This window comes from Thunnus thynnus, chromosome 3 (genome assembly GCF_963924715.1).
Source record: "Thunnus thynnus chromosome 3, fThuThy2.1, whole genome shotgun sequence".
Taxonomy (NCBI): domain Eukaryota; kingdom Metazoa; phylum Chordata; class Actinopteri; order Scombriformes; family Scombridae; genus Thunnus; species Thunnus thynnus.
In genome coordinates, this window is record NC_089519.1 from 11,465,181 (window position 1) to 11,492,612 (window position 27,432).

General features: G+C 40.0%; 1 protein-coding gene and 1 long non-coding RNA gene across 2 annotated transcripts in view; one reads left to right on the top strand and one right to left on the bottom strand.

Annotated features, from left to right (window-relative positions):
* Nucleotides 1-354: 354 nt before the first annotated feature.
* Nucleotides 355-27,432, bottom strand: part of LOC137179480 (von Willebrand factor A domain-containing protein 7-like) — a 46,493-nt gene continuing 19,415 nt past the window's right edge. The window contains exon 16 of the mRNA XM_067584160.1: nt 355-546. Within this exon, the coding sequence (XP_067440261.1) occupies nt 370-546 (177 nt within the window). The 3' untranslated portion in view covers nt 355-369. The remainder of the gene's footprint in view (nt 547-27,432) is intronic.
* The window catches only part of LOC137179478 (uncharacterized), an 18,266-nt gene continuing 1,062 nt past the window's right edge, over nt 10,229-27,432 (top strand). Inside the window, exons 1-5 of the long non-coding RNA XR_010927821.1 lie at nt 10,229-10,941; nt 17,593-17,759; nt 17,891-17,942; nt 18,181-20,561; nt 23,825-27,432. The exon at nt 23,825-27,432 is cut by the window's right edge and continues 1,062 nt beyond it. This is a non-coding gene — a long non-coding RNA (uncharacterized lncRNA). The remainder of the gene's footprint in view (nt 10,942-17,592; nt 17,760-17,890; nt 17,943-18,180; nt 20,562-23,824) is intronic.

A 27,432-nucleotide genomic window follows, 5' to 3' on the forward strand; every position in this document is an offset into this window, starting at 1 on the left:
CCAGTGAGAGTGATGTCAGTGCCTGTTGGTGTGTCGGCAGGTAGCGTAATGGTCAAAGTAGCATCAGTATATTGTCCAGTTGTCAAGCCAAGGCTGTTAAGAGAAAAAAGAAAAATACACTGGTTACAGGATGGTTACAGGAAATTATTTTGAGCAATCCACACATTTGATTTTGCTTGAAATTTCAATATGTATAGGGGAGAGTCTTTGCAGATTGGTGTGGAGTAACACCTTTGGGTGGCTACTTTTCTCTAACTGTGGAGTTGCATTGTACTTGTGCATGGTACTCCACCCAGATGTGACTTTGCCCTAAGCCACAGGCAGCAGGAACAGGTACTTGAGATCTGAGACATTTTGGCATCGATAAGGTCATTTAACAACGTTTGAAACAAAGAAATGCTGCCTACCCTCACCTGTTTGGGTAGGACATGGGAAGTCTCTGTTATTTCTGGCACTGATGAGGTATTGACCACCAGAGCCCTGGGTCATGACACTGAAAGGGAGCTTGAAGGCTTTGCCTGGCATTACACTGCTGTCCACCAGAGCCTGCCAAATAATCTTTCCACCACCCATTAGACATGGGTCTGTATCAAAAAATAATGTTCAGAAACCTGGATAAGGTGTTAACATAAAACAGTAATCTGGTTTCTATTAGAGTACTCCAGGTAGCATATCCAGGTTTCACAAAACCAGGATAAGGTCTTATCCAGGTTTCTGAGAACAGGATAATGGGCCTCAGAGATCTGGTTTACTGAAGACTCTGAGTTTGTTCACCCTGAAATGAGGGAAACTCTGGGTTTTCAGTGCTTCAGAGCTAACTTAAACTTGGGGTCAGTTTCTGCAGTTACCGAATCTCTGAAGCTAACCTGCTTGCCAGAAGGTTTTCTTCAACAAACCCTGTGTTTCTCTCTGTCTCCTCCCTCTTACAGAGCCTGACACGCTGTTTAATTTCCTCATTGATTCAGTCTGTATCAAAGCACATTTATTAGCGGAGGTTTACTGTCCGTTAGAATAAACATCCTGGTTGGATATTAGTTTAGTTACTCAAGGACTTTTCAAAGTTACCGCTTTTATGTGCATCAGTCATTTCTTTGAACAGCAGTTTTTGCCTTCATATTTAAATATTGCACAGTGTGAATTCAGTTTCAGCTCAGAATAAAACCTCTGCATGTCCTTCTGTTATAACACTGTGACTTTGTGCACACAAGACAGCTGTCACTTTTTAGAGCAGCTCCTGACATGAAATGTTTACTGCACATAATGTGTAATCTCAGTTTAAATTTAATATATCGGTATGAAGCTTTAGACATGTAGGATCAATGAATAACTATCTCTATCACTCACAATGTGATTGGTTACACTGATGGAACATAATTCCTACAATATTGGAGATTATATGTTAATATTTATGAGTGAGCAAGACCAAGATACAAATATATCTAAAATATTAAAAACTACTGTATTTTAACCATGACACCTTTTCAAGTGAAAATCACCAAACACATTATTACTGGATCAGACTGTGAGCTTACAGTCATGTCTCTATGTCTTTGACATATATATCTTTTAAATCTTAAACTATATTTTTCATCTTCAGTTGCTGCCTCCTGTGTTTTGTCCCTGTCAGAGTAAAGCTATATTTAAAATGTAATGTAGCTGCAGCCTGATACACAGTCAGATTCCACTTTATCATCATTAAGGAAATGTAAGTCTGGTAAATAATGAATTAATGGACAACACTGAATAAAATTTTATTGTGTTAACTCATTGGCACTTTTCCCACTCTGACTCAGGTTCATTTTTTAAAGATAAATGTGCACCGTCCGCATACATGTGCATTAATATCTATACATCCACTGGACTAAAATGGAGGCTCTGCCTTTTACTTACCTGTTGCCATAGTGACTTGTAGTATTGGAGCTCCATTGATGATGGCTTTTTTCATTCATCACGCACACACTTAACTCAGAGTGAACATACTCAGAGTTGATTGAACTGACTCTGATCAGCTGTTCCAAAACCGAAAACTCGGAATTTCCCATCTCAGGGTTCATCAACTCAGAGTTCAGGGTTAGACTCAGAGTTTGTTAAGTCTGCTTTCTGAAACAGGCCCCAGGTGTTTACAGGCGCAAAACATAACCGGGATACTCCAAAAACTGCATCATAAATAGGATACTAGAGTGCATGTTAACACACTTTTGACCCATCTTTAGCCTCATTGCTCGAAGGAATTTGCTGTTTGGCCACAAGAAATCTGTCAAGGTTAGATTTTTTTTTCTAAATTAATGTGCTGCAGATATTTACACTTTCAAAATGTATAATGGTCCTGGATGCTAAATGTAAGTATACATTTATGAGTAATTTGTGTACCAGTCAAGCTAAACCTACATGAACTGATTTTTTTGGCCACTTGGGGCAGCAGTAACAGGCTGTAATCATATTGGCGTACAGACTGTATATTATCACCTTACAGAGTTGTTATGCAGAACATGTGAGCTGACAGGTGCCATTAGTATTAATTTGCGACTGTGTTTCTGGCCACCATCTGATATCTGTTTTTAGCTCTGTTATGAACTTCATCCTGAGGGAAATATCTGACTTTTTAGCTGCTAAATGCTCCACTATGTTCACTAGCTAATTGCTAACTTTATCTGTCTACAGTGGGTTTATCAGAGCTTTTTCTCCGCAAGTGCTGCTGCCTGTTGTGTCTTGAAACAATACCAAAGAGAGCTCTGAGAGTGAACCAAATTAATAAAGTTTTGTCTTAAAACCAAAACAACAAGCTTAAAGATGCTAAATCGCTCCTTAGAGCTGAGGAGAACTGCAGTCGGGTGATTACTGCCTGTTGGTTTGTTGCTATAAGTGACATCTTTTATATACAAGTAGTGATGTGATCCATCATTAACATAAAAATATTGATTATAGCTGCTTTAAATAGGTATTGCCTTGTCTGCCTGAAGTAGATAGTAAAACAAACAAGTTGTGAAAATGAAATGAATTCATGCTTATTCTACAAAGACATTCTAAAATAACCTGGACAAAATTACTGGTACTCTTTAGAAGTTGTAAGAAATAATTGATTAGTAGTGATAATATAAGGGGACTATTGTGTTGTAATCTTACAATCACTCATGCAGCTAGTTTAATTTAAAAGTAGGAAATTACTCTCTGCTGTTTTGTGCCACTGTGTGCATCACACTGAACATGAAAAACAGAAGGAAAACTAGAGAGTCGTCTAAAGACATTAGAAAAAAGGTAATAGCCAAGCATTGTCAACGTAAAGGTTATAAGACCATCTCCAAAGAGCTTGATGTTTCTGTGACCACTGTTGCCGATATTATTAAGAAGTTTAAGGCCCATGGAACTGTAGCTAACATCTCCAGAAGTGGTTGCAAGAGGAAAATTGGCCCGAGATTGAACATTGTGGAATGGTCGACAAAGGACCAAGGAAAATTTCAATACAGATCCAAGCTGATCTTCAAGTTCAAGGTACAATAGTTTCAAGTCATACCATCTGTCACTGTCTGAATGACAATGGGCTCCATGGTAGAAGACAGAGGAAGACTCTACTTCTCAGAGGGAGACACAAAAAAGCCAGACTGGACCAAAATGCATGTTGACAAGCCACAGTCCTTCTGGGAGAATGTGCTTTGGACAGATGAAACAAAATTAGAGCTTTTTGGTAAGTCACGCCAACCCTATGTTTACAGAAGAAAAAATTAAGCCCTCAAAGAAAAGAACACCATGTCTACTGTGAAACATGGAGGAGGCTTAGTGATGAGGAAACTAGAGAAGGACCCATCAAGTCCAATGAACTATAAGCCAATAGCACTGATGTCGCATGTAGCAAAGATAATGGAAAGAATGATTACAGAAAGATGAGCATTTTATATGGAAATCAGAGGAATTCTATCACCTCATCAGAGTGGATTTAGGAGGGCTAGAGGAACCATGGACCCTGTCATGTTTCAAGAAACGGAGATTAAGCACAAATTAATAAAGAATCTGTAATAGCAGTTTTTTTAATGAAGAAAAGACATATGATATGGTTTGGAAGGAGGGATTGATGATCAAATTAAATATGATAGGAATAGCAGGTTAAACATGTAATTGGATTAAAGACTTTTTATTCGATAGATTTAATCAAGTCAGAATTGGGACAGCTTTATTAGGAAGATATATATTAGATAATGGTACTCCTCAGGGCAGTGTCATTGGCCCAATACACTTTTCCATTATGATAAATGATGTTTTTTTCTCAAGTTCAGGGTGATATTGGACGGTCATTGTTTGCTGATGACGGCGCCTTGTGGAAAGGGGTAAAGAATATTAATCATATTATGGGAAAAACTACGTGAGGCAGTTAACGTGGCTGAAAAATGGTCATTTGTGGGGATTCAAGTTTTCAGTTGAAAAAACCAAAACAACATTCACTAGAAAGAGAGGTGTTGATACACAGATAAAGATATAATACAAAAAATATAATATGGGAAAAGGCTAGAACAAGTGAAAGTCTTATGATTTTTGGGTGTGTGGTTTGATGCAGGATTAACATGGAATGAACATATTTATCTCTCCATATCTCTCAATGTAAAGCAAGGAATCTCTGTCTGTTTGTCTGTCTGTCTGTATGTATGTATGTGTGTACTTCCCATATCTCGAGAACCGTTCATCCGATCTAATTCACACTTGGCAGGTGCATTGCTGGGGACACAAGTGCAGTGTTTGGACACGCAACACTTTCAATATTAATAAACTTGGAATAAACAAGCGATCAGCCACTCTGCTCTGCAACAGTGGGGCAGGGCTTCTGGGCTCTGTGACTGCATGTCATGATTAGAGCTGTACAACCCCGCCATGAGAGAGAGAGGAGGGGATGACATCTCTCTTCATTTGATAATGTTAAAAGTTAGGCTTTGTTGTGGGTTTTCCCAACTCATTTTAAAAAAGACAAGAGAAAAAGAGAGAGGGCAAGCGAGCTGAGAGCACAAGCAAGCAACAGAGAGACAGGCTGGAAAGCCTTTCTGAGAGAGAGAAACCCATGAATGACAGAAATACAACTTTATTTTCTGATTGTTTCATGGCAGTTATGTTCTAAAGCACAAATAAACAACCATCAAACACTCAAGAGGTGATTTACTGTGGAGACAGACGCTCTTTTGGTGCAATTTGGACACATCACACGTTTAATAAACTTTAAATAAACAAGCTAACAGTGAGCAGCTCAGCTCCGTGTGTGAGTACAGCGGGGGCTGTTTGATATAAACACCATCACATCGCAGTGGGGCAAAGCTTCTGGGCTCTGACTTGCTGAGTGGAACAAAGGCACATGCTCAGTTAAACTGCCCAAGAGGGAAGAACGATCATACACAGGAGAAAAAAACAGAGACGGAGGCAGTAAAACTAGCCAATAAGAGCACAGACACATTTGATTGGCAGCAGAGTCAACCAATGGAAGGCCATAAACTGCGTCTACGGTTCAACCTCAATTTAGTCTCACTAGTGAAGTTTCCGCTTATATGCGGATGATTTATTATTACACCCACAAGATCCTTTCACATCATTAAAAGAAACATTCAAAATAATCAACAACTTCTCCTCAATCTCACACTATAAAATAAACTGGAACAAATCCACTATTCTACCTTTGACCGCAAATGCCTGGGATTCTGCAGCCCAAGATCCCTCTCTCCCACTCCACATTGGTAATATCAAATACTTAGGCATTAATATTTCCTCCAGGCTGTCAGAGTTGTTTAACCTCAACTACACCCCTCTGCTGAAAAACATAGAAGATGATTTTAAACGCTGGACCAAGTTACCACTTACTCTTATTGGACGCATTGCAACAGTTAAAATGAAAACCCTTCTACAAATCAACTACCTATTTTCATTACTTCCCATTACCCCCACTGACAACTGGTTTCAAACTTTAAACTCTTTAGCAACTCAATTCTACTGGAAAAATAAAAAACGAAGAATCTCACTTTCAACATTACAGAGCACAAAATCACAGGGCGGCCTAGAAGCACCAAACTTCCCTCATTACTCCTTGTCAAATCAGGTACAATATTTACTCAAATGGATCCATAAAGATAATTACAGTACACCATGGTTACAGATAGAACAAAATCAATGTAAAACCACTTCACTCACAGACCTCCCATTCCTACCACAATCAATCAAGAAACAAGACTACTACAAGAACATCACAATCTCAACTCTGACAGCCTGGTGGAAAGCCCACAAAATCACCAAATCATCACTAGCACCATGTAGGTTCACCCCGATTTGGCACAATCCGGACTTCCAGCTGTACAACACTTCTGTTCACTTTCCATCATGGCACCAAAAAGGAATCACTCACCTCCACCACTTATTTGAAAACAACCAGTTCATATCATTCAATACACTTATCCAGAGGTATGGGGTTGGGAGAGACCAATTCCTCCAATACCAACAACTAAAATCCATTATTAAATCTAAAATCAACATATCCAATAACACATTACAGCCTTCCGAACTAAGCGAAGAAATCTTTAAAATTACAAACTCCAAAAGAATAATTTCAAAAATTTATAAACTTCTTTCATTGACAGACACCTCCATAACACTTCCAACCTCAAAATGGGAAAAGGACCTGGCTCTATCTCCCAACCCCGATTTCTGGATACAAATTAGTAAAAACATCTTCTCCATGACTACCAATACAAATTTACAACTAATACAATATAACACCATCCACAGAATATGCATCACTCAAGGGAAAATGTTTAAAATGGAATTGATTAATACAGATATCTGTTCACACTGCACCTTGGGTCACACAGATGATTATTTTCACGCCACTTGGTCTTGCCAGCCAGTTCTTTCTTTTTGGATGACAGTCACAGAAAAACTCTTGTGCATCTTGGGCTGCAGAATCTCAGCATCCCCATCACTCTGCTTGCTGGGAGACTTGACACATATCACAATCCCAACTAAACACAAAAACCCGTTATTGATTTCTCTAACTATCGCCAAGAAAATAATATTTCAAAACTGGAAATCCAAACATTCCTGCCATATCACTCACTGGACCAATTTACTCTCAGAACACATCTCAATAGAAAAAATAACAGCTTGCAAACAAACAATAAACAAACAACAAACAAACAATAAACAAACAATATATCAGCCTTTGAGGAAACATGGAACATATTCATTAATCACCTAAAACTACACCCAGAATCCAATCCAAATCAGTAACCAAAGCCAGAGCCACATACATGACCACATATCAGACCACATACCCAACCAATAACAACCAATTTAATTCACTTTTCCTTTCCGTTTTTTTTCTTGTTTGTTTTGTTTTTTGTTTTGTTTTTCTTTCTTTTTTTGTTTGTTTTTCTTTCTTTGTTCTACTTCTTCCCTCCCCACTCCCTCTCATTTCAGTTATACATATATATCATCAATATGTATCATAATAGGCTAATTATTGTTGTTTAGAAACTAAATATCTTTATCATTATTGTTATTATTATTATTATTGTTGTTATTGCTACCACTACTATTGTCATTTATGCCAGATACTATGAATTACACTATTATTATTGTTATCACTATTATTGTTATTCCAGATATTATCACTTACACTATTATTATTGTTGTTGTTGCTGTTGATGTTATTATTATTATCATAATCATTATTACTGCTGTTGTTGTCGTAAGTCCGGGTAATGTCATATTTGCAGGGTGGTGGAGCCATGTGGGGCGTGGGGCGGGGGGGCGCCCGCCTCTCCCGATTCTTTGCCCTCCGGTGGTATGGCCGCGGTTCTTGACGAGAGCGGCGGGCGGTAGCTGGCTGTGGTACCTCCACCCCTACCCCTCTTATAGTAAAAAAATCTGTGGTCACCTCCACTGGACAAACTCTCTCCCAAAGGGTCTGAGAGCGGTCCAGCTGGATTAGGTTTGGGCCGTCTCCAAAACAGACAAGCAAACAAACAAAAAAACAACAAAAGACAGAGAGAGGAGAAGGGGAAAGAAGCAAAACAAACAAATACTATAGGAGGAATACCCCTTAGCTGGTCTCAGCTGGTCTGGTCCCTGGGCTGTGGCTGTGTTGCTAGGGGGCTGGTTGTCATGTGTTAGGGTGATGGTGTCCTCCCCTCCTTGGGCTCTTTGTGTTTGGCTTCACCCCCCATAGTCATATTAATTTAATTTAATTGATATAAACTCAAATAGATATAAATTGATATAAATTAATATAAATATCTAATTATTCAGCCCATTTTGCTGTTATTGTGGCTGCCTCTGCCGCTACCGCCGCCACAGTATACTATCAAACAAGACTATTATCATTATTACTATATATTGTTGTATTGTTATTATTATCATTATTATTATTATAATAATTATTAACGCTCTCACTTTTTCTTTCTCCCCCTCCCTTCCCCCCCCTCTCTTTTTCTCACTTTCATTCACTCACCCCTCCTTCCCTTTTCCCACAATCAATCCATATTGCTTAGTTGCTCTCTACGTTTACTATCTTTTTCATTGTAATATGATGTTGTCATTGCTGTTGTTTGTCATTACTTTTGTTTGTTTGTTTGTCTATTTGCTTGATTTGTCTTTTTTTTTTCCTTTCCACTGTGTCTTGTTAACAGTATCACCAAGAAAAAAAAGAAGTTTCCATTTAATTTATTAAATCCTTATTGTTTTAATTAACATATTTGTTAATTGATACATATATATGCGATTCTCAAGAAATAATAAGCAATCGGCCTGTTCCGAACAGGCACGCTTTGAATGGGCACTGCAGTAGTCTCACTACATCTCTCTATATAAAGCAAGGAATTTATCTGTCTGTCTGTATGTGTGTATGTTTCTCCTTCACATATCTCAAAAACCATTCATCCAATCTACTTCATACCTGGTGAATGTATTGCTCGAGATTTAAGTGCAGCGTCAAATGTGAAGTTGTTTGGATGAGTGGTTCTTGAGAAATATATAAAAATACCTTGTAAACAATGTTGATTTGCCTCTTCTTTTGCCTGTGGAGTCAACAAGTGGAAATACAGAAAGTGCCGCTCTGCCATTGCAACCCACACTGTGGTCAGAGGTGGGATTACATCCATAGTGGTAATGACTGAAAAAGTTTGAGAGACTTAAACTCTACTATTGAACTGTGTACTGTGAAAGAGACTTGGCATGTATGTTCAAGACTTACTGCAGGATGTCTCAAACACGTTTTGAATGGGCACTGCAGTTCATCTAAAAGCAAGGAATCTGTCTGTCTGTATGTGTGTGTGTGTCCTTTGCATATCTTGACAACCGTTCATCCAATTGACTTCACACTTTGTGGGTGTATTGCTGGGGAACTATTGCAGTGTTGAATTTGGTGCAGTTTGGACATGTAATAAATTTAATATTAATAAACTTTGAATAAACAAGCAAACAGCGAGCTGCTCAGCTCTTTGTCTGAGTGTGGCCGGGCTTTTTGATATAAACACTGTCACATCACAGCAGGGTGGGGCTTCTGGTCTCTGAATTGACTTCACACTGAGGACTCAAGGAAGTGGTGCCATGCTATGTTATGCTATACTACAAAGGTACTTCTCCCATGTTGGAAGAGAAAGGGCCAAGCAGTAATGTTTTGTATGGAGCGGGCAGAAAATAGTAGAGACTTGACATTAAATCAGAAAACATATATCCCTACAGTACCATTACCAGTAACACTACCCTGGCTGTTCCCCTCAGTGTCAGTTGATTTCTATATTCTGGGGGGAAAAAATGAAGGGACATAATGGTTTTGGAGATATTGCAGTTTTGGTTGATGATAAGTTACAAACATTATATCAAACTATTGTCCCAGTATATACAGATGGCGCCAACGATCCTAATACAGGGAGTGCAGGTTTTGCTTTCAGCCTTACAAGATGCTATTAAAAGAACATGAAACCATTTGTCACAGTTGAGATGGTGGCAATTGCAACAGCATTACAATCACAGATAGAAGAGTTACAAAATAACAACAACATAAAGTTAATGAGATATATGAAACCCTGTACAGATTTAAAATAATTAATATTTCGATACCTGTTGTAAATGTAAAATTGGATGCAAGTCCGCTAGTCCACTAGGCGGCACTGTGACATTGACGTAGAGGCCCGTGGAGAGTTAGGTACATAGAAGAAGTAACCACTCTCGAGAACGAGAAACGTTAAAGAGGGAAATCAGGAAGCTTGCAGTGTAAAAAATGTATTTTCCATCAATTGGTTAGAGAGTGTATTTCACCATTCTATTTGACAGAAACTGGGCTGATCAAAAGAATTTAATGTTCAGTGAAATATAGGTGCTTTATTTATTTGCTTTTATTTGTTGTGTTGGTCTAAGAGGGCAGATAACTCTGGTTCACACCATAGACTGTATAAAACTGCGTTCACACGCCAGTAACGGGTGGCGGTAATGCACCTTAACACTGTTTGCCACCCGCCGTAAAGCGCAAGAAAGACGAAGAAGAAGAATAATCACCGGATACTCTGCTCGGTCGATGTGCGTCACACAAAGCAGGGACCGCGTCTGTTCGTGGGAAGAATCCATGTTAAGTCAGCTCCTAATACCATGTTTTTAATAACCCGACAGTAAATATTCTGTCCAAAGTGGACCGTTTCGTAACTCGGACCACGATGTCGGCGGACGATTTTCAGACGAAGTACGCCTCTGTCATGGAGAGCATGCTCAGGAGTGCTGTCGCTGAGACGACGAAACTTTTCGAAACTATGGTCGACGAGCTGAAGGCTGAAATATCCATGATCAAGAAGGAGAACGAGGACCTCAAAACAAGATGCAGCCAATTCGAAAATGCGAAAAGCCAACCGTCCGTTCATACAGGAGGAAGTGAGCCTCCTCCAGGACCAATAGACGGCTCTGAGAAACGTGATACAGCTGTTCAATGTGGTGAGTTGTGATGCCCGTTAGTCGCCACGAGCCAAGTCATCTTAACTAATATGATGATGCTATGTGATGATTTTAGCCAGAATATGTGTATGTTATATGTGTATTCGTTTTATGAAATATGTTATATACAGCACCTCCATCTATTAAGTTAAGCTATCAGTGGCTTAGCTTAAGCTAGTCTTATTTAAATCGTGGGATCCAAAATAGGAGGGAAACCATACTATGCTAACTTGGTTGACCTTATTCCAACAATTTCAGGACATTCTAGTAAACGTCATATCTGCGCCAAAACGTTGAAAAACGGTATTTATCATCGAAGACAAGGAGATAATGTGTTGTACACTCCTCTTTTACCATTTGACCTCGTAGTTTTGATTTTATGCCTTAGTTTCACTAGTGTTATTTCATATCTATTTCATGCTACAATACAATAAAATGAAGTAGATGTAAATGTAGCATTAAAGTAGGTCATAACGAAAATATTTTGAAAACTCTTTATGACAGCTGCTTAGTATGTTAAGGAATGCTATGTCAAAAATTCTGTCGTGTGACAGTATAGTATGGCTGCAATTAACGATTATTTTCATTACGATTAATCTGTTGATTAATTTCTCAATTAACGTTAATCGATTAGTTGTTTGGTCTATGAAATGATAAAATCACCATCACCACTCAGAAATCAGTATGAGAAAGCCAGAGCCAGTTAGCTATCACAGTGGTTCTATAAATCATGATGGATGGAAACACATAGGTCTATACTGTAAACATTAATTTCACAGTTAACAAGATTGTCAAAGCCTGGTTTCATTTTAAAATGGGATTTTTAAAATTTCTTTCAGTTAATGTTACGTAGTCTCTGGTCTGTGTAATATTAACTAACTGTGGGCTTCGTTAGTTATTGTAGCAAAGACAAGACTTCCTCAGTTTCTGCTTGTATGCAGACCAAGCGCAACAAACACAGTTTGAAATTGAAGCCAATGCTGAAGTACCTTGAAGTGCAGTACCACTGACTGTCACCAGGTGCTGGCTCCAAAAAATCTCGGCCTCCAATAGACAAGAAATGTCAACTTCTTTCATGGAAAACTGAGTCAAAATACTTCTTCAATGAGTCATCATGGTCTCAATCTCTAAATTCAGGGCCTCTAATAAGTGTGCTGGTGGTCATTTTGAAAATTGTTGCCTGTTAATAAGATATAAAGATGAATAGTGGCTTTCTGCTGTGTGGGCATTGATTGACCCCTGTAACTGACAGTTCGCAGGCTGCAACATACAGCATGATTACTAGCGTAGTTACAGTGTAATCTTTTGTACTACTGCTGCACCAGTACTGTACACACCAATACATACATGTAGGTACAGGGGAACAAGATGTGAAGTTATGGAATAGGGGGTAACAATTTGGGAATTTATGAAGAACTTGTACTATAGTTATTTTTTAACTACCAATTATCTATTCTATTACTACACAGTGTTTCCCCTATAATAGTACAAGCATGGCGGGCCGACAGACCAACGAGAACCCCTGCGAGGCCAAAAAATAATTTTTTAAATGTCAAAAATAACGCCAAATATCCATTCATTCGCAAATCAATAGCGTTTGGGAGCCGCTGAGCAGCGCTGTCTGGAAACGTGAGTTAACATCTGTGTCGTTGCCTGGGAAACTGCAGGTAGCGTAACTCCTTTTAAGTAATAGGGCAGAGCGTAAGCGAGGGAGTGGTTGTGTGAGAGAGCGAGCGGCAGAAAAATAACGCTGACTGCCAGCGGAGCAGAGGAAAAGGTTAGCAGTAAATTGTCAGTCTGGCGGTAAATGTACAATACAGACTACAGTGTGTCAGTTAATAAATGCTGCAGCTTGTCAAGACCTTGAAAAGTCACGTCTGTTGTTTCCCCAACTGCTGGAAAAGCGAAGGGGTTAGCTCCAAAGTTAGCAACAATGGGTTAGCCTAACCTGACGACGCTAAACAGATAAATAGAAAACGGAGAAATATGTAGCTGCCTGCTAATCCCCCCCCCCCCCCCCCCCCCAGCTCTGTGTCAATAAATATATTCAGATTATTACTCACCGTATGTTTGCTATAAAGTAGGTTAGCAGGGAACAGATCGGGTGTGTTCCTTTATCTCACTAGCCTGACTGGTTGGCGAGCGGAGAGCTTTTTCCATTTCTCTATAGAAAAGGTAGATATGAATGAAGTGTACCTATTCAAATTGTGATGAACTTTGATGACAGATGTGAAAGGTTACAGGTCAAAACTGTAATAAAAAAATAACATAGTACTCTTGCATTATTATTGTCTTTATGGCATTGCTTTTGTCGTTTTTTCTATACAAATTTTTGTCACTTATTTGATTTATACTCTGTAGGGATGCATGATATTATCGGCACGTCATCGGTATCGGCCGATAAAAGCTCTAGAATAAGATATCGGCATCGGCGAATTCTGACGATTATGAGAGGCCAATATGTCGTCTTCCCCTCCGCCGCCTGACTGTGCTTCCCTTGATGGACTGTGTCACCCCGACTGTCCCGGTGCTTCTTCTGCAGGCTCCACTTCACTCAGCTGCCCATCAGACCAGCTGCTTCTTCCCACTTTAACCTGAATAACAAACCGGTGGATCCAACCGGAGCACCAAGCACTGGTTTGTTATTCAGGTTAAAGTGGGAAGGAGCAGCTTCATAAGGGGGCATTAATTACATCAGATTAGATGTGTTGGACATATCTAACAATGTATTAACATGTAATTAAAATTGTTGCAACTTCAGTAGTAAATAACCTGTAACGTTAACGTATTAATGTAAAACAGGTTACCCCAGTCTCTCCAGAATGGATTTCAGTCTGACTGGTTAAATATAAAATAATCTGCAGACCTGATCTACATGATGGAGTGATGTGTGTTGTTCGTTGTAGCTAACGTTAGTCCAGCTGCTGGAAACAGCTGCTCAGCTGGACAGATGCTCTACTCAGCTGGACAATAATGTCGCTCCAGATTTATCATTCTATTTACTGCCGCAGCTAAAATGCATTCATACTCAAAGCAGGGGAGTGTCGCTTATACAGTTCATCACCTTTCTGTTGATTTTGTTGGAAGCATGTGCAGTTAGAGTCCTGCTGTCTGACAGCTCTCAGCCTTCGAGCAGGCAGTTTCTTTTGCTAGTTTAGCATTAGCATGAGTTCCAGATGGCTAAACCACACTGCCACCAGACAACAACTCTGTGGAATCTCCACAACATAATGCTTCAGAGCTCATCAACATGACTGACTCAGTGAGCACATCAAGTCACACACTATGACTTTTTTCTTACTTGGGAGGCAGGGAGGTGGGTTTATTTTACAGTTTGTGTGGCCCCTACAGGTGCTCACCAAGGTCACCTTATTAACCCATAACCAATTAATCATTTACATCCATAATCAGAAGTCAGTAGTTGGTGCTTCCCATGTTTACTCAAAACCAGATTTGGAACCAGGCACAAAAAACTCTGTGTAAGTTCAAGACTAAAACTCTGTCAGCATAAGACAGATTATTCATATGTATTCTTTTCATCACATTTCTAAAGCCATGTTATACACATGGTCTTAATTATCACCCACTCCGCTGCTCTATACACGTGCTGATGAAAAGAATTGCAAAGAACAACTGCAGTTCTCCAACAATGTAACAAAGCAGCTGACATTATGCAGCTGTAGCTCTTTATAAGACTTATTTTATCATTAATTTGTCATATGTCACATATACCTGTAAATTGTCAAAGTCAGTGATATCTCAGTCATCATAATTTCATCCAGAAAGGTAATTGGTGATTTAGTTTGGAGAGCTCATATAAAATGGTCTTTAAAAAGTGCTTTGCAGTAAAGGTTAAAATGAAAACAGGGAGCTAAAATGATGCCTCCGATTCAAATATAAAAAGTTATGAAAATGATTACTGTTAATAATTCAATAAATAAAAAAACATATTGACTGATAATGCAGAAGATGAGGGACGTGCGGTGTAACTGCCAAATGATGTACTGTACATTTTCTGTAGTACCAGGTTACGTCATTAGGTAGCGACTCTTACTGTTTAATAAGATGGAGTTATAGGTGTGTCTGCTGACCGTGCATCAGTTCCACACAAATTGTGATATGAATGCACCTCCTTGCCGTCCGAGGAAGAAACAAGTCACTGCATGCCTCCCCCTGCAAACTGTGGCGGAGTTTCTGTCTGGTTTACTTAGATATCTGAAGCTCATCCATCCATCCATCCATCCGTTTTCCGCTGTTTATCTGGGACCAGGTAGCGGTGGCATGAGACTGAGTCAGGAAATCCAGACTTCCTTCATCCTGGCAATGCCTTCCAGTTCTTCCTTGGGGATCCCAAGGTGTTTCCAGGCCAGAAGAGATACGTAGTCTCTCCAGTGGGTACTGGGTCTGCCCCAGGGTCTCCTACCAGTTGGCTGTGCCTGGAACACCTCCAGAGGGAGTCAGCCTGGAGGCATCCTAACCAGGTGCCCAAACCACATCAGCTGACTCCTTTGATGCCAAGGAGCAGCAGCTCTATTCTGAGCTCCCCCCGGATGTCCAAGCTCCTCACCCTATCTCTAAGGCAATCTCCCAGACACTCTCCGGAGGAAACTTATTTTGGCTGCTTGAGTCCGTGATCTCATTCTTTCAGTCACTTCAGTCACAGAGCTGAACTGATACAATATGCACTGTAACACAATACTAACAATCTCTCTATAAAGACAGATTGTGGAGACATTTTAATTGCTCACAATCTAAAATTGTCATATCTTTCTCTATCCCTCTGGCTCAGCTCTTTCTTCACCACTACGGTCCAGTACAACACCCACATTACTGCTGATGCTGCACTGATCCACCTGTCAACCTCATACTCCATCTTACCCTCACTTGTGAACAAGGCTCCAAGATGCTTGAACTCCCTCATTTGGGGCAGCAACTCACTCCCAACCCAGAGACCAGTCCACCTTTTTCTGGCAGAGAACCATGGCCTCAGATTTGGAAGTGCTAGCTCTCATCCCGACTGCTTTACATTAGGCTGCTGGACACTCTCCTCACCTTAGCTGCGCCTTGAGATTCTGTCCATAAAAACCACAAACAGGATCAGAGACAAGGGACAACCCTAGCGGAGCTCAGCACCCACTGAGAATGGGTCTGACTTACTGCCAAGAATGCGGACACGGCTCTAACTGTGGTTATTATAAGGACTGATTGGCTGGCAGCAAGGTTCCCCCATACCTGAAATGCCACTTCACTGAAGTCTATAATTCTTTCTTGATCTAGACTCTCACCTGGGACCGATATTTGCCTTGGGAGACCCTACCAGGGGCTGTTGCCCCCGACAACACAACTCTGAGGGTCACAGCAACACTCAAACCCTTCCACCACGATAAGGTGACGACTCTCGGAGGATCTGAGGCTCATGCTAATGTTAAACTAGTATCTTCAACAGAAGCAGCAAACCACTGGGAGCTGAGTGTCAGACAGCACAGAGCACCACTGTAACTCAGGCTTTATTTGTATAGCACTTTTCATACAAATACAATGCAACACAAAGTGCTTTACACAACTAAAAACAATACAGTTCTGAAGCAGACAGGTAGCCAGTGCAGAGACTTTAAAATTGGTATAATGTGTGCTCTCTTTCTGGTTTTCATTAACACACGTGCAGCTGAGTTCTGAAGCAATTGTAGTTTCGATATAATCTTCTTAGGGAGACCAGAAAGCAGAGCATTACAATAGTCAATCCTGCAGGTAATAAAAGCATGCAGTAATGTCTGTGTATTGGCTTAAGGAATGGTCGCAATCCAGCAATGTTTTTAAATGATAAAATGCATTGTTACTTATATTTCTAATGTGGGGTTCAAAATTGAGATTTGAGTCAAAGATGACTCTTAAGTGTTTCACCTGTTGACAGGGGTTTAATGCCAGTGCCTGTAGTTTCACATTTAGTTTCTCTCTCTGAGCTTCATTGCCAATGACCAAGAAGAAAGTTTTGTCCTGATTGAGCTGTAAAAAATTCTCTGCCATTCATAATTTGATATCTGGCAGCAGCGCCCCTCCCCACTGCTATGGAAATTGATGTTGTGTCCTCCTTATGGCATTTTCAAGTGGCCGCATATAAAGATTAAAAAGAGTAGGACCTAAAATTAACTGTGGTAACTAGGGTGCTAATGTTCAGGACCAGCAGTACTTTAATTACTTGCAGTAAATTATGTTAACATAAGTGTTGAACTGTATAAGTGATACTCCCTTACTGTGAGTATAAATGCATTTTACCGGTAGCATGAAATGTTAAAAAATTTTCTGGACTGACAAAATTTGTGCAGTAGTATTTGCGCATCACTGAGGTCTTTAAAACACAGTTTGTTTGTGAAATAGCGTATGCACGATTTCTGTGTGTACATGCGTATGCATCCTTTACCCTCTACATCTGGCCTCATCCCTGGTCTTTGCCATCCAAGCCCTTTGACTCTGCAATAACCTGGCAAACTAGTTCTTTGTAGATCAGCAGGTTTCTTTTCAATATGTTTAACAGGAGTCAGACCAATCTGCCTTTGGGGATGTGCTGCTTAAACTATAGCATTTTTTTTTTTCAAAGATTGCAGGAACCGTAGTCTCAAAAAATAACCTTTTTTTTTTTTTTTATCTTTACAGACCTTGTTCCTTTCCGTACCGTGCTGGTGGAGCAATGTCAACCATTGAGGCATTCATCATGGCAAAACCAAGAGCAGCAATGCGGTTATGAGGAGATGGAGCAATGTCTTCAAAAGGATCAGGATTATGAAGAGAGAAATTCTCTGATGCCACTTGTCAAAAAAGAAGTGCGTGTGTATCTTGACAGCAAAAAAAGTTATTTCCCCATTTTATGTCTTCTCTTCTTCACATTGGAATTTGTGTCACACCTCTTCAGGAATCTTATGATTCTTCTTCTCTGTGGTTTATATTGGTACAGGAGGAAATTGAACCCACTGTGGTCTGCAGGCAAGGCTTGAGTGATAATGCAGGTGAGAAATTAAAACTGACTTTGAAAATAATTGAAAACAATCTTGATGCAACTTCAGTTGGATAATTTGTAAGAAAGTAAGGTTTGTAAGGTTATAATAAACCATAGAATTTTGATAAGATTTAATCAGTATTTTACATTCTGAAAAGGCATATAATCTCATAGCTACATATTTTTATATATTTCTACAGAATTTTCTCATGTATTGTCCTTGACATCTCTGTCACTGCTCTGCCTAGATTCACCACGGGCTTTTACATGTGGAACTGAAACAGAGGGGTTTCTCATTAATCAGGAATGTTCAAATGGAGAAATGACCTTACCTCAAAAAGATGAAGAGGCCCGAGTAGCCATGGAACCACTGTGCTCGGTAATGGATAGCAATTTACAAGCCCAGAATTCACAAGTCATTTCAATCGCTGCAGTAAAATATGTCATGGAAGAAGAGTCTGGTGTCAGTCTGAAGATATCAAAAATGAGAACACAGGGTAAACTTGTAACATCTGCAGAACAACCATTGGTGGCTGCTCAGAAACTATCAGAGGTTGAACCACATGAAGAAAGGCAACTACCAGCGAATGAAATGTCAAATAAACAAATGTATGTTACTGTGCAACACTTCACAGAAGAACAGTCAGCAGAGACCACACTGCTAAACAAAGTAGTAGTACATGAAGAATTAAAAAGTAGCTCAACAGAAAGGAAAGCTAGTTCCAGGCCTGGGTTGTCAGTATGCCGTAGAAGAGGAAGAGGACGTCCTCCAAAGAAAGCAAAACATCTGCAACAACCAGTGGAAGAAATACATAAGACACTATTCACTGATGTTCCAACAGACCAGGAGGTGCTCAAGGCTCCACCCACTGAAGTTTCATCTGCAAGTGAAACTCTGAAGACCCCATCAGCTGAGCCAGTACAAGTACCATCAGTTCAGCAGAGAGAACGCTGCACCTCAGTAACTCTTCAGGATGCAATGCTACTAGTTGAAGCCATGAATCAGTCAACAGTGAAAAATACATTCTCCTCCCCACAAGGAATGGCACCATCACAAATCCAGTGTGCTCCCTGTGTGGTTACCTTACAAACTGTGGATGAGGTCCCAGCTGAGTTACTTACTCCTGGATCCCCACCACAGACACCACCGCTTCCTGTTGTAACTCAAGAAGTTGCAGTAGATATACATGTAACAGAGATGTCCACAACAACACAATCAACAAAAGAGACACCTTGTGATGCTTCACAGACTACAGATGCCACCGAATCCAATAAAACTCAGTCCCAACAACCGCATGCAGGCACCCCTTCCAGTACTACTATATCTCTGCCATCTTCAACTGCTGCAACTCAAACCAATGTTGCACTTCAGCAGCACCCACTCCATCCTCTGATAACATTGGCAGTGCCCAGTAAATCACTAAGTAACGCAGTCTCAAATAAAATAATCGTTGTGCCAAGATCATCCTCACTTATGTCACATACCATTGCAGCACTGTCCCCAACACAGCTTTCTACTGTTGTGTCAAAAGTTGCTAATGCACAGAATAATAATTCACTTCCAGCTTCTACAGCTGCAAGCCTTCCTGTTGGAACACCTCCCCTTTCCTCTGTTTCTCAGAAAACGATATATGTTACCTCCAGGAAATCACATCCTGTTGTGACTTCTCAGACAAGCACTAGTTCAACACACCAGCAGTCAGGGACCTTACCATACCCAAAAGTAACAATTATAATTCCAAGACAGGTGTCAGGTGTGGTATCAAGGAAAAAGCAGTCACAGGAGACACTTGTTCTGACAACAAAGCAGGAGTCTGCTGAACCAGCTGCTGCTGTCAAGGTGTCATCACCACTGTTGGTTTCTTCTTCACAGCAGATAAGCATTTCACAAATGGCTTCAGAACAAGAGGCTACAACATCGTCAGTTGGGGTAGTGCCAATCATTGTGTCCCCAGAGGTCCCATTGACCACTGAACAGAAGCTCTCTGCAGTTGTCAAATTAAGCAGGCTGCCATTTCCGATGTCAACTAAAGAATCAGTCTTGATCTCAAGACTGCTTTCAGATGGATCTTCGGAAGGTACCACACAAGAGAAACTGTCATCTGTGGTCAAGTCAACACAAACATCAAAAAAAACGATCTCACTGTCAGAGGTGCCAGCACTATCCACTGACTTTTGCCCCAATGTAAAAGAAACTTCTGTCACTGTGTCTGTATGTGCCTCTCAGATGTCAGAAGAGCCAAATGATATTCAAGAGAAGGCATCATTATCCTCTGAAACATGCATCAGTTTGGATGTGGCACCTGTGAACGATTGTGTGCAGCCATCTACACCATCCAAGGTCTCAGCACCAGTTTTGGAGAAATCAGCTGTCAGCACGATTGAGTCTTCAGCTGTATCTGGTACAGCTATTGAACCTACTTATAGTTTGGATGAAGAAATAATCAGCAATTCAGTGCAAGACTGTGTACTGCCAAATGACCCAGCTATACAAGAGAAAGAATCAGCTACCTTCATACAGCTAACCTCCATCACATCCAAAGACATAGCTGACCCTCATTTGCAGATGACTAAAGCCCAGTTCCTTGCACAGTTGGCTGTGTCACCCGTAGTTCAAGCCCCAAAAAAGGTAATGTAGTAGTAAACATTCCTCAGTCTGTGTAGTAATGTTATCGCAAGGAGGGTAAAAATGTTTACACTGGTTAGTGCACATTCAGATATTGGGTATTTAAAGGAAGATGAACCAGGGCTGTGACAGTACTGATTAACATTTATCACTCTCAGATAAGGTGATGATGCACACCCCAGCAGCTAGACGGCTAAGTGCTACTTAAAAGGTCCAATAAATGACATTCAGCCCCACTAGGTGTCAGAAAACAGATATTTGCTATGTAAAGTTATAGTGGAGTAATGGCAATCTGAGCAGTGAATGAAGTCACGCTCCCTCTATGTGTGTTGTTATCTGAGCCTCTCTGTTTTTTGTTTTGATAGCTGTGCTAGCTGTGTGTGCATGTGAGCATGCATGTTGGTGCATGAGAGTCCCTCCATGTCATTCCACATCAGTTTCTAACAGTGCGGCCACATCACAAACTTTCTCAAATTACAGCTAAACAGTGCACTAAAGTATGTTTCAGAAAACATTTGAGGCAAGAAATGGCCAGCACAGTAACAGAATCTTGATCCATATTTGATCAGCACTGCCTAGTTTGACAGTTTAAAGGGGAGTTATTATGCTTTTCCTTATTTTCAGACATATATATAATGTCACAATGTCAGATATTCATGTTAAGTAGCCGACGTGTCAAATAACGAGGTGAACGTATGTAGCAGTAATCCCTGTGAGCAAAAAGCCCTAGCTTCAGACTGCTCTGAACGCTTGGTTTCCAACGTTTTTTTCTACTTTTAGCCCGAGCTGACGTCAGTTCGTGACGGATTTCTTTATATGGACATCTGCTATGTGCACAGTGCTCGAGTACGCTGCTCTGCTCCGGGAGTAGCCATGACGCCATTACACAGCACAGCAAAGTAAAATAAGTAGTTTACCTGTCGGAGGTGTGCTGGTTGTCTGCAGTTCTCTATAAAACATCTCACTATGGCTGTTTTGCTTGTACTCTTTCTCCCTGCATCATTTCTGACTGATCTGCTGAACAAATAGCTCAAATAGCTCCATATGTTGTTGTTTCGACCAGTTTTTAGCGCCGCTAATGAAGCTACGCTAAATCAGTGAGGAACACGTTTTTACTTGTAAATTCTTCACAATAAAAGTCTCCCATTAGTTAATAATTTAAAACCTTTTAATTTGAAGAAGCAAAGCAGGAAATGGTTTGCCAACCAACCAGGAATTGGTTTGCATTGACGTAAATTTACACAATTCTGAGATGTAAAGCTGGCCAATCAGAACAGAGGGCCTTAAAGAGACAGGAGCTAAAATGGAGTGTAAGAGAAACTGTGTATATTGAGGGGCTGCTTAAAGGGCCAGTATAAGATAAATAAGTTTTTTGAACTTTGAATCATGCAGTGCTACTCTAGTGGAGCCTAAAAATAAAAATTTAGAGCTGAAATGAGCAGAATAGGTCCTCTTTAAACTGAGTTTCGTGAGCAGTGTATTCAGATGTATATATAAGCTTATATAAGCTACTGTGTGTTAATGTACACCCCTCAGGCCAAATTTCCATAAAGTGGGATCTGGACCTGCAGGTGGTCAGTGTTGAATGACTCAGATCTGAATTGGGGCTAAAAAATTTTATCGGAGCACCCGAACTATGTAATATTAAAATTTGTACATTGTTTGGCATGGTGAATTTTGCATATACTATTTATGGTTATAATGTGTACAGAGGGTCCAAAATTAACACCCACCAAGCCCTAAATGCAGTTAAATTTTGGGTTTGGCGTACAAATAAGTCACAGTTTTGGGCCAGGTTTACATTGCTGTCTTTTTTTATGTGTTTCAGTGCTTCCTCTATATTCTTACAACAGCGGTGGAGCACCGCTGCTAAATAAATGCCAAAGCTGAAATTTCACATTGCACATACTTATCACAACAAACACACACACACATAGTGGACAGGATAAAACAGACTTTAGGTTTTACTTTACTCGAGTCGACTGAAATTGTTCACTGCCATGAGTGCAACAAAATCCAGCAGTAAGGGAGACAGTACAAGCAATTTGTCAAACTAGCAGAACAATAAACATAAATACATCATTGACTTCCAGCAGTCAACTCCTGTGCCCCTCTCATCCGCAGCCAATATGTTTCACAGCCATATGGAGCTTGTTATGTCAATAGTGAACTGTTATGAACAAACTCAAAATGGACATTTACTGTATGTAATGACTGAGTCTAATTAGCTAAGTCTCTTAAGTGAGTTGAATTCTTTTAGACATTAGGCTGACACCAGCCTGCCTCTCCTCTCTACCATCAGTACCTACAGCAGTGAGTCTGACCAGCAGCAGCAGAGAGTCTGAGGTTTTGACAGTATGAAAGGTTATTCTAAGGGTCTTGTCAATAAGGAGATAAGGTCTGATGTTAATTAGTCCACATATTAAAATGAAAAACTAGTTGTTACAAACAAGTTTACAATAAATAAATATATTATTTATTTTAGGGATTGTTAATTGGTTAGTGTATCAGCCACAACAAACACTTTGAACCTTAGTAACTTAGTTTAATTACTGTTATCGTTATCAGCATGTCCTTGACATTTATTACAGTTACAGCTATCTGGGCCTTCAGAACCCTTTTACTGTCAAAAGCTCATGGTAAGTTAACATGCACATCATTCTATGAACGTAAAGAACAAACATATGGTAGTTTTAAGTTATTCCACTGCTAATGTGCACAAAGGGTTGTAAGCAGAGTTTGAGAACAACAGTGATACAGGCATGTCTGATGATGAGGTGTAGGAGAATAGTATATGAGTTAAGTAAAGACAAAATTTGTACTCAGTATTTACTGTATGTGTATGTTTGGTTCAGCTAAAGCTCTTGTCTTCATGTTTCTGTAAGGTGTTTGTGGCACTGGAAAGGTATGAGCTAAAGTGCTACATTGATAGTGTTGATTTTCTTTTTTCTTCAATTGACAAAGCTCAGAATAAAAGTTGTAAATCCAATGTTATCTATTCATAATTGTCTCTCTTCTCAAGTGATGCTACAGATGAGTTTGCATACCAGAAACTTAAGGTGATTATTTTTAGTCAAATGATGCATGATGTAGCATTATGGTTGGTAAAAATATTTTTGGCTGGGAAATTTTCTCAGCTTACCTGCAGTTGGCAAAAGGTTAATTTTGGAAACTGTGTGCACATCATTGTCTGAGTTTTTATTAGGGCTCTGCAATATCTTTTGTCTTTGCTCATTTTTCATATATATATATATTTTTTTTTGTAGGCATCCACGAATGACTTTGCAGATGCCACAACTCCTTGTGCAGAGACCAGCACTGGTGACAAGAGGAAATTACAGAAAAATTCCCTCGTGGCCCGACTCCGAAGTCACCTCAGAACTCACTTGCAAGCTAGAAGAACTGAAACAAATACAGAACTTCTCAAAGAAACTGAGACCACCCCTGTAAGCCCTGAGAAACCTAGATTGGAGAATGTCAGTCAAAAGGAGACAAACACTCCTAGTAAACCTGTAAGTCTTAATAAGCTGCATGTAGATGATGTTACATCTCTAAAAAACATACCTAATGACCCCACTTCCATTAGTCCTAGGAGATCTGAACTATGTAAAGATGGTGTCAGATCGAAGAGGACTTTTAGTGAACCAACATCTGTCAGTTGTAGGTCAAAATTATCTAAAAATAGTCCTGACCCTAAAACAGCAAATAGTAAATCCACTCCTGTGAGTCCTAGAAGGTCTAGTTTTGCCAGAGATGCTGTTGACCCTGAAAATACAAAATCCATTTCTGTGAGTCCAAGGAGTTCTAGTTCAACTATAGATGGTGGTAGCCCTAAAAAGACTAAATTCCCTTGTGTGAGTCCTAGAAGGTCTTGCTTAACTAAAGATGGTGCTAGCACTAAAAAGACTAAAACCACTTCTGAGAGTCCAACGAGGTGTAGTTCAGCTAAAGACAATGCTAGCCCTAAAAAGACCCAATCAACTTCTCTGAGTCCTAGGAGGACTAGTTCAACTAGAGATGGGGCTGCACCTAAAATTACAAACTCCACCTCTGTGAGTCCTAAACACTGTAGTTTAATTAGAGATAGTGCTAGCCCTAAAAAGACTAAATCCACATCTGCCAGTCCTAGAAGGTCTAGATCAGCTAGAGAACATGCTAGCCCTAAAAAGACCAAATCTACTTCTGTCAGACCTAGGAAGTTGAGTTTGATTAAAAACGGTAGTAGCCCTGAAATGTCTTCCAGTGAATTGACTACTGTCAGCCTTAGGAGGTACACCTTTACAAAAGATGGTTCTAGCGCTAAACAGATTAAAAGGGAATCTAATTTTTTCAGTCCCAGGAGGTATAGCACCACTACAGATGGTGGTGAAATTGGCACTCTAAGTGCTAGGTGGCCTAAATTGGCTAAAGATGGTACCAGTCCTAGAAAGACTGGGGAATCCACTCCTGCTAAGAGACCCAGATTAATTCAAGATGTTACCATTCCAAAAAAGTCTTTAAGATTGGTGAATGCTAAGAAGTTATCTAAAGCAGCAAAAGCAAAGACACTAGCAAAAATGAAAAATTCAAATCAATCAACATTGCAGAATGGAACAAAAACAAGTCATTTAGCAAAGAATGTTGACAACTGTGAGGTTGTGAAAAGATGCACGTCTAAAGCTGTGTGGATTCCTCCTATAATGCCAGTCAGCAAAACAGCTTCAGTGGGGAGAAAGAGATCATCACTCTTACCAATAAAGAAAGAGACAAATTCCCCAAGATCCAAGAATCATACAGTAATTTACCCCACTGTTAGAGGTCCACCTATTGTATCACCATTACAGCCATTATTAGTCATTGGTAGGTGCCTGCTCAAGAACCAGTGTGGGGAATGTGGTCGTGTCCTCAGTAGCAGTGCTGCCCTGGAGAGCCATGTCAGTTGCCATACAGGTCACAGACCATTCTCTTGCACACTCTGTGGGAAGAGCTTCCCAGACTCCAAAGGTTTTAAACGGCATGGCAGGGTGCATCGCAATGGTAGGATCCATATCTGCCAGCAGTGCGGGAAAGGGTTTGTCTACCGTTTCGGCCTCACCAAACACCTGCAGATGGTGCACAGCAGAATTAAACCTTTTGTTTGCCAGATCTGCGGCAAGGCATTCTTCGCAAAGCGAGATGTGGAAACCCACATACGGATCCACACGGGGGAGAAACCATTCCCTTGCAACCTCTGTGAAAAAAGATTTGCAAGGAGAGTAGAACTGAATGTGCATTTGAGGTGGCATAATGGTGAGAAGAGACACTGGTGTCCGTACTGTGGGAAGGGATTTTTAGATTCCAACAACCTGAAAAGGCATAAGTATACTCACACTGGAGAGAAACCACATTCCTGTCCACACTGCTCTAAGAACTTCACACAGTCAGGCCACCTGAAAAAGCATGTCAAAAATGTGCATAAAATCCAATGAGAGATGGACATCCAAGATGCCACCATGCTCCACTGAGAACAACCTCTGTTTCTGTATTGAGAGGTTGCAATGTGAGAATACTTGGTGTGGAAGGGATTGGTTTGAATTTGACTCAAAGCAATGTCTTTCTAAAGCAAATGTTAATAGGAAATTCCAAGCTTTTTTGATGTTTTTATCAGAAGATATCTTTTTGTTGTATTTTTCTAGAGGCTTCAACAAATAGTCCTAAATTTTGGTAAATCACTTCACTATTTTGCTGAGTTACATGTGAGGATTTTTGCCACTCATGGCTGTGTTAAGTATGGAACTGGAGCCAGGAAGCGATTAACTTAGACTGGAAACAGCACTTCATAACCCTACTAATTATCAGGGTTGCGTAAAGAGCCACTATAAGATAAATAAAGAGTTTGCTGAACTGTAAATAATGCAAAGATGTTCCAGAGTAGAGCCCCAGATTAAAAATATAGACCTGGAAATGTGGATAATATGCCCCCTTGAAGATATGTTGGTAGGCAGTAGGGATGTGCAGAGAGCCCGGTATTTGTATTTGTATTTATATTTGTTGATGCAGCAAAATTATTTATATTTGTATTTGTATTTTAATTAAAGTGGATATCGGCATAAAAATCCAGTTTTTGTTTTTATTACACTTTTCATTTTAGGATACTATAATGTTAAAATAAGTGTTTATGGATAAACTATCTTACGAAGGAGGTCCCCACACTGGGTCTCGAACTCGAGTCTTCCAGATCATAAACGACTGCACTGACTACTGAGCTAAAATAAAGTGCATTACGGAAGGATGTATACACCCATAACACAGAGCAAGCACAGTGTGTAACATGTAGGGAAGTACTTCAAGGGTGATTATTGCTTTGCACTTTTAATTTATTGCCTATTTTTTACAACCTAACTTTGTGGAAAGGAGAAAGGGAACAACAGGTTATGGAGAGTCCCTTGGGAGCACTTTGCTTGTGTCAGTAGCGAAGCTTTATCTCTGGGGAACACCCCTAACTCTAGAGTGATGTCCAAATAAGGAAATGTGCATCATGTAGCAGGTGGATGTGACTCCCCTCGTTGAGACCTGCTAATAGATGTAACAGCGGAGGAGAGAAACTGAGATAACGATGTGACTGACCTGCACGCTGGTTTTTGACATGGGTTTTTTTTTTTTTTTATTCCCAAAAAAAAAAAAAAAAAAAAAAAAAAATTGTACGAAAGAAACCCACTATTTGTGCTTTGCCGAATAATGTATTTGGATTCGGGCACACCCCTAGTAGGCAGTTGGCATTTTGGAGAGATCAAGGCTTCAGCTTCTCCTGGCTTCCTGTCATTTTGCTAAGTTAATAAATGGTCTCCCAGTTCCAGCTCCATTTTTAATGCACAGATATGAGTGTATCAACTATGTGAATAAACAAATAAGCGTA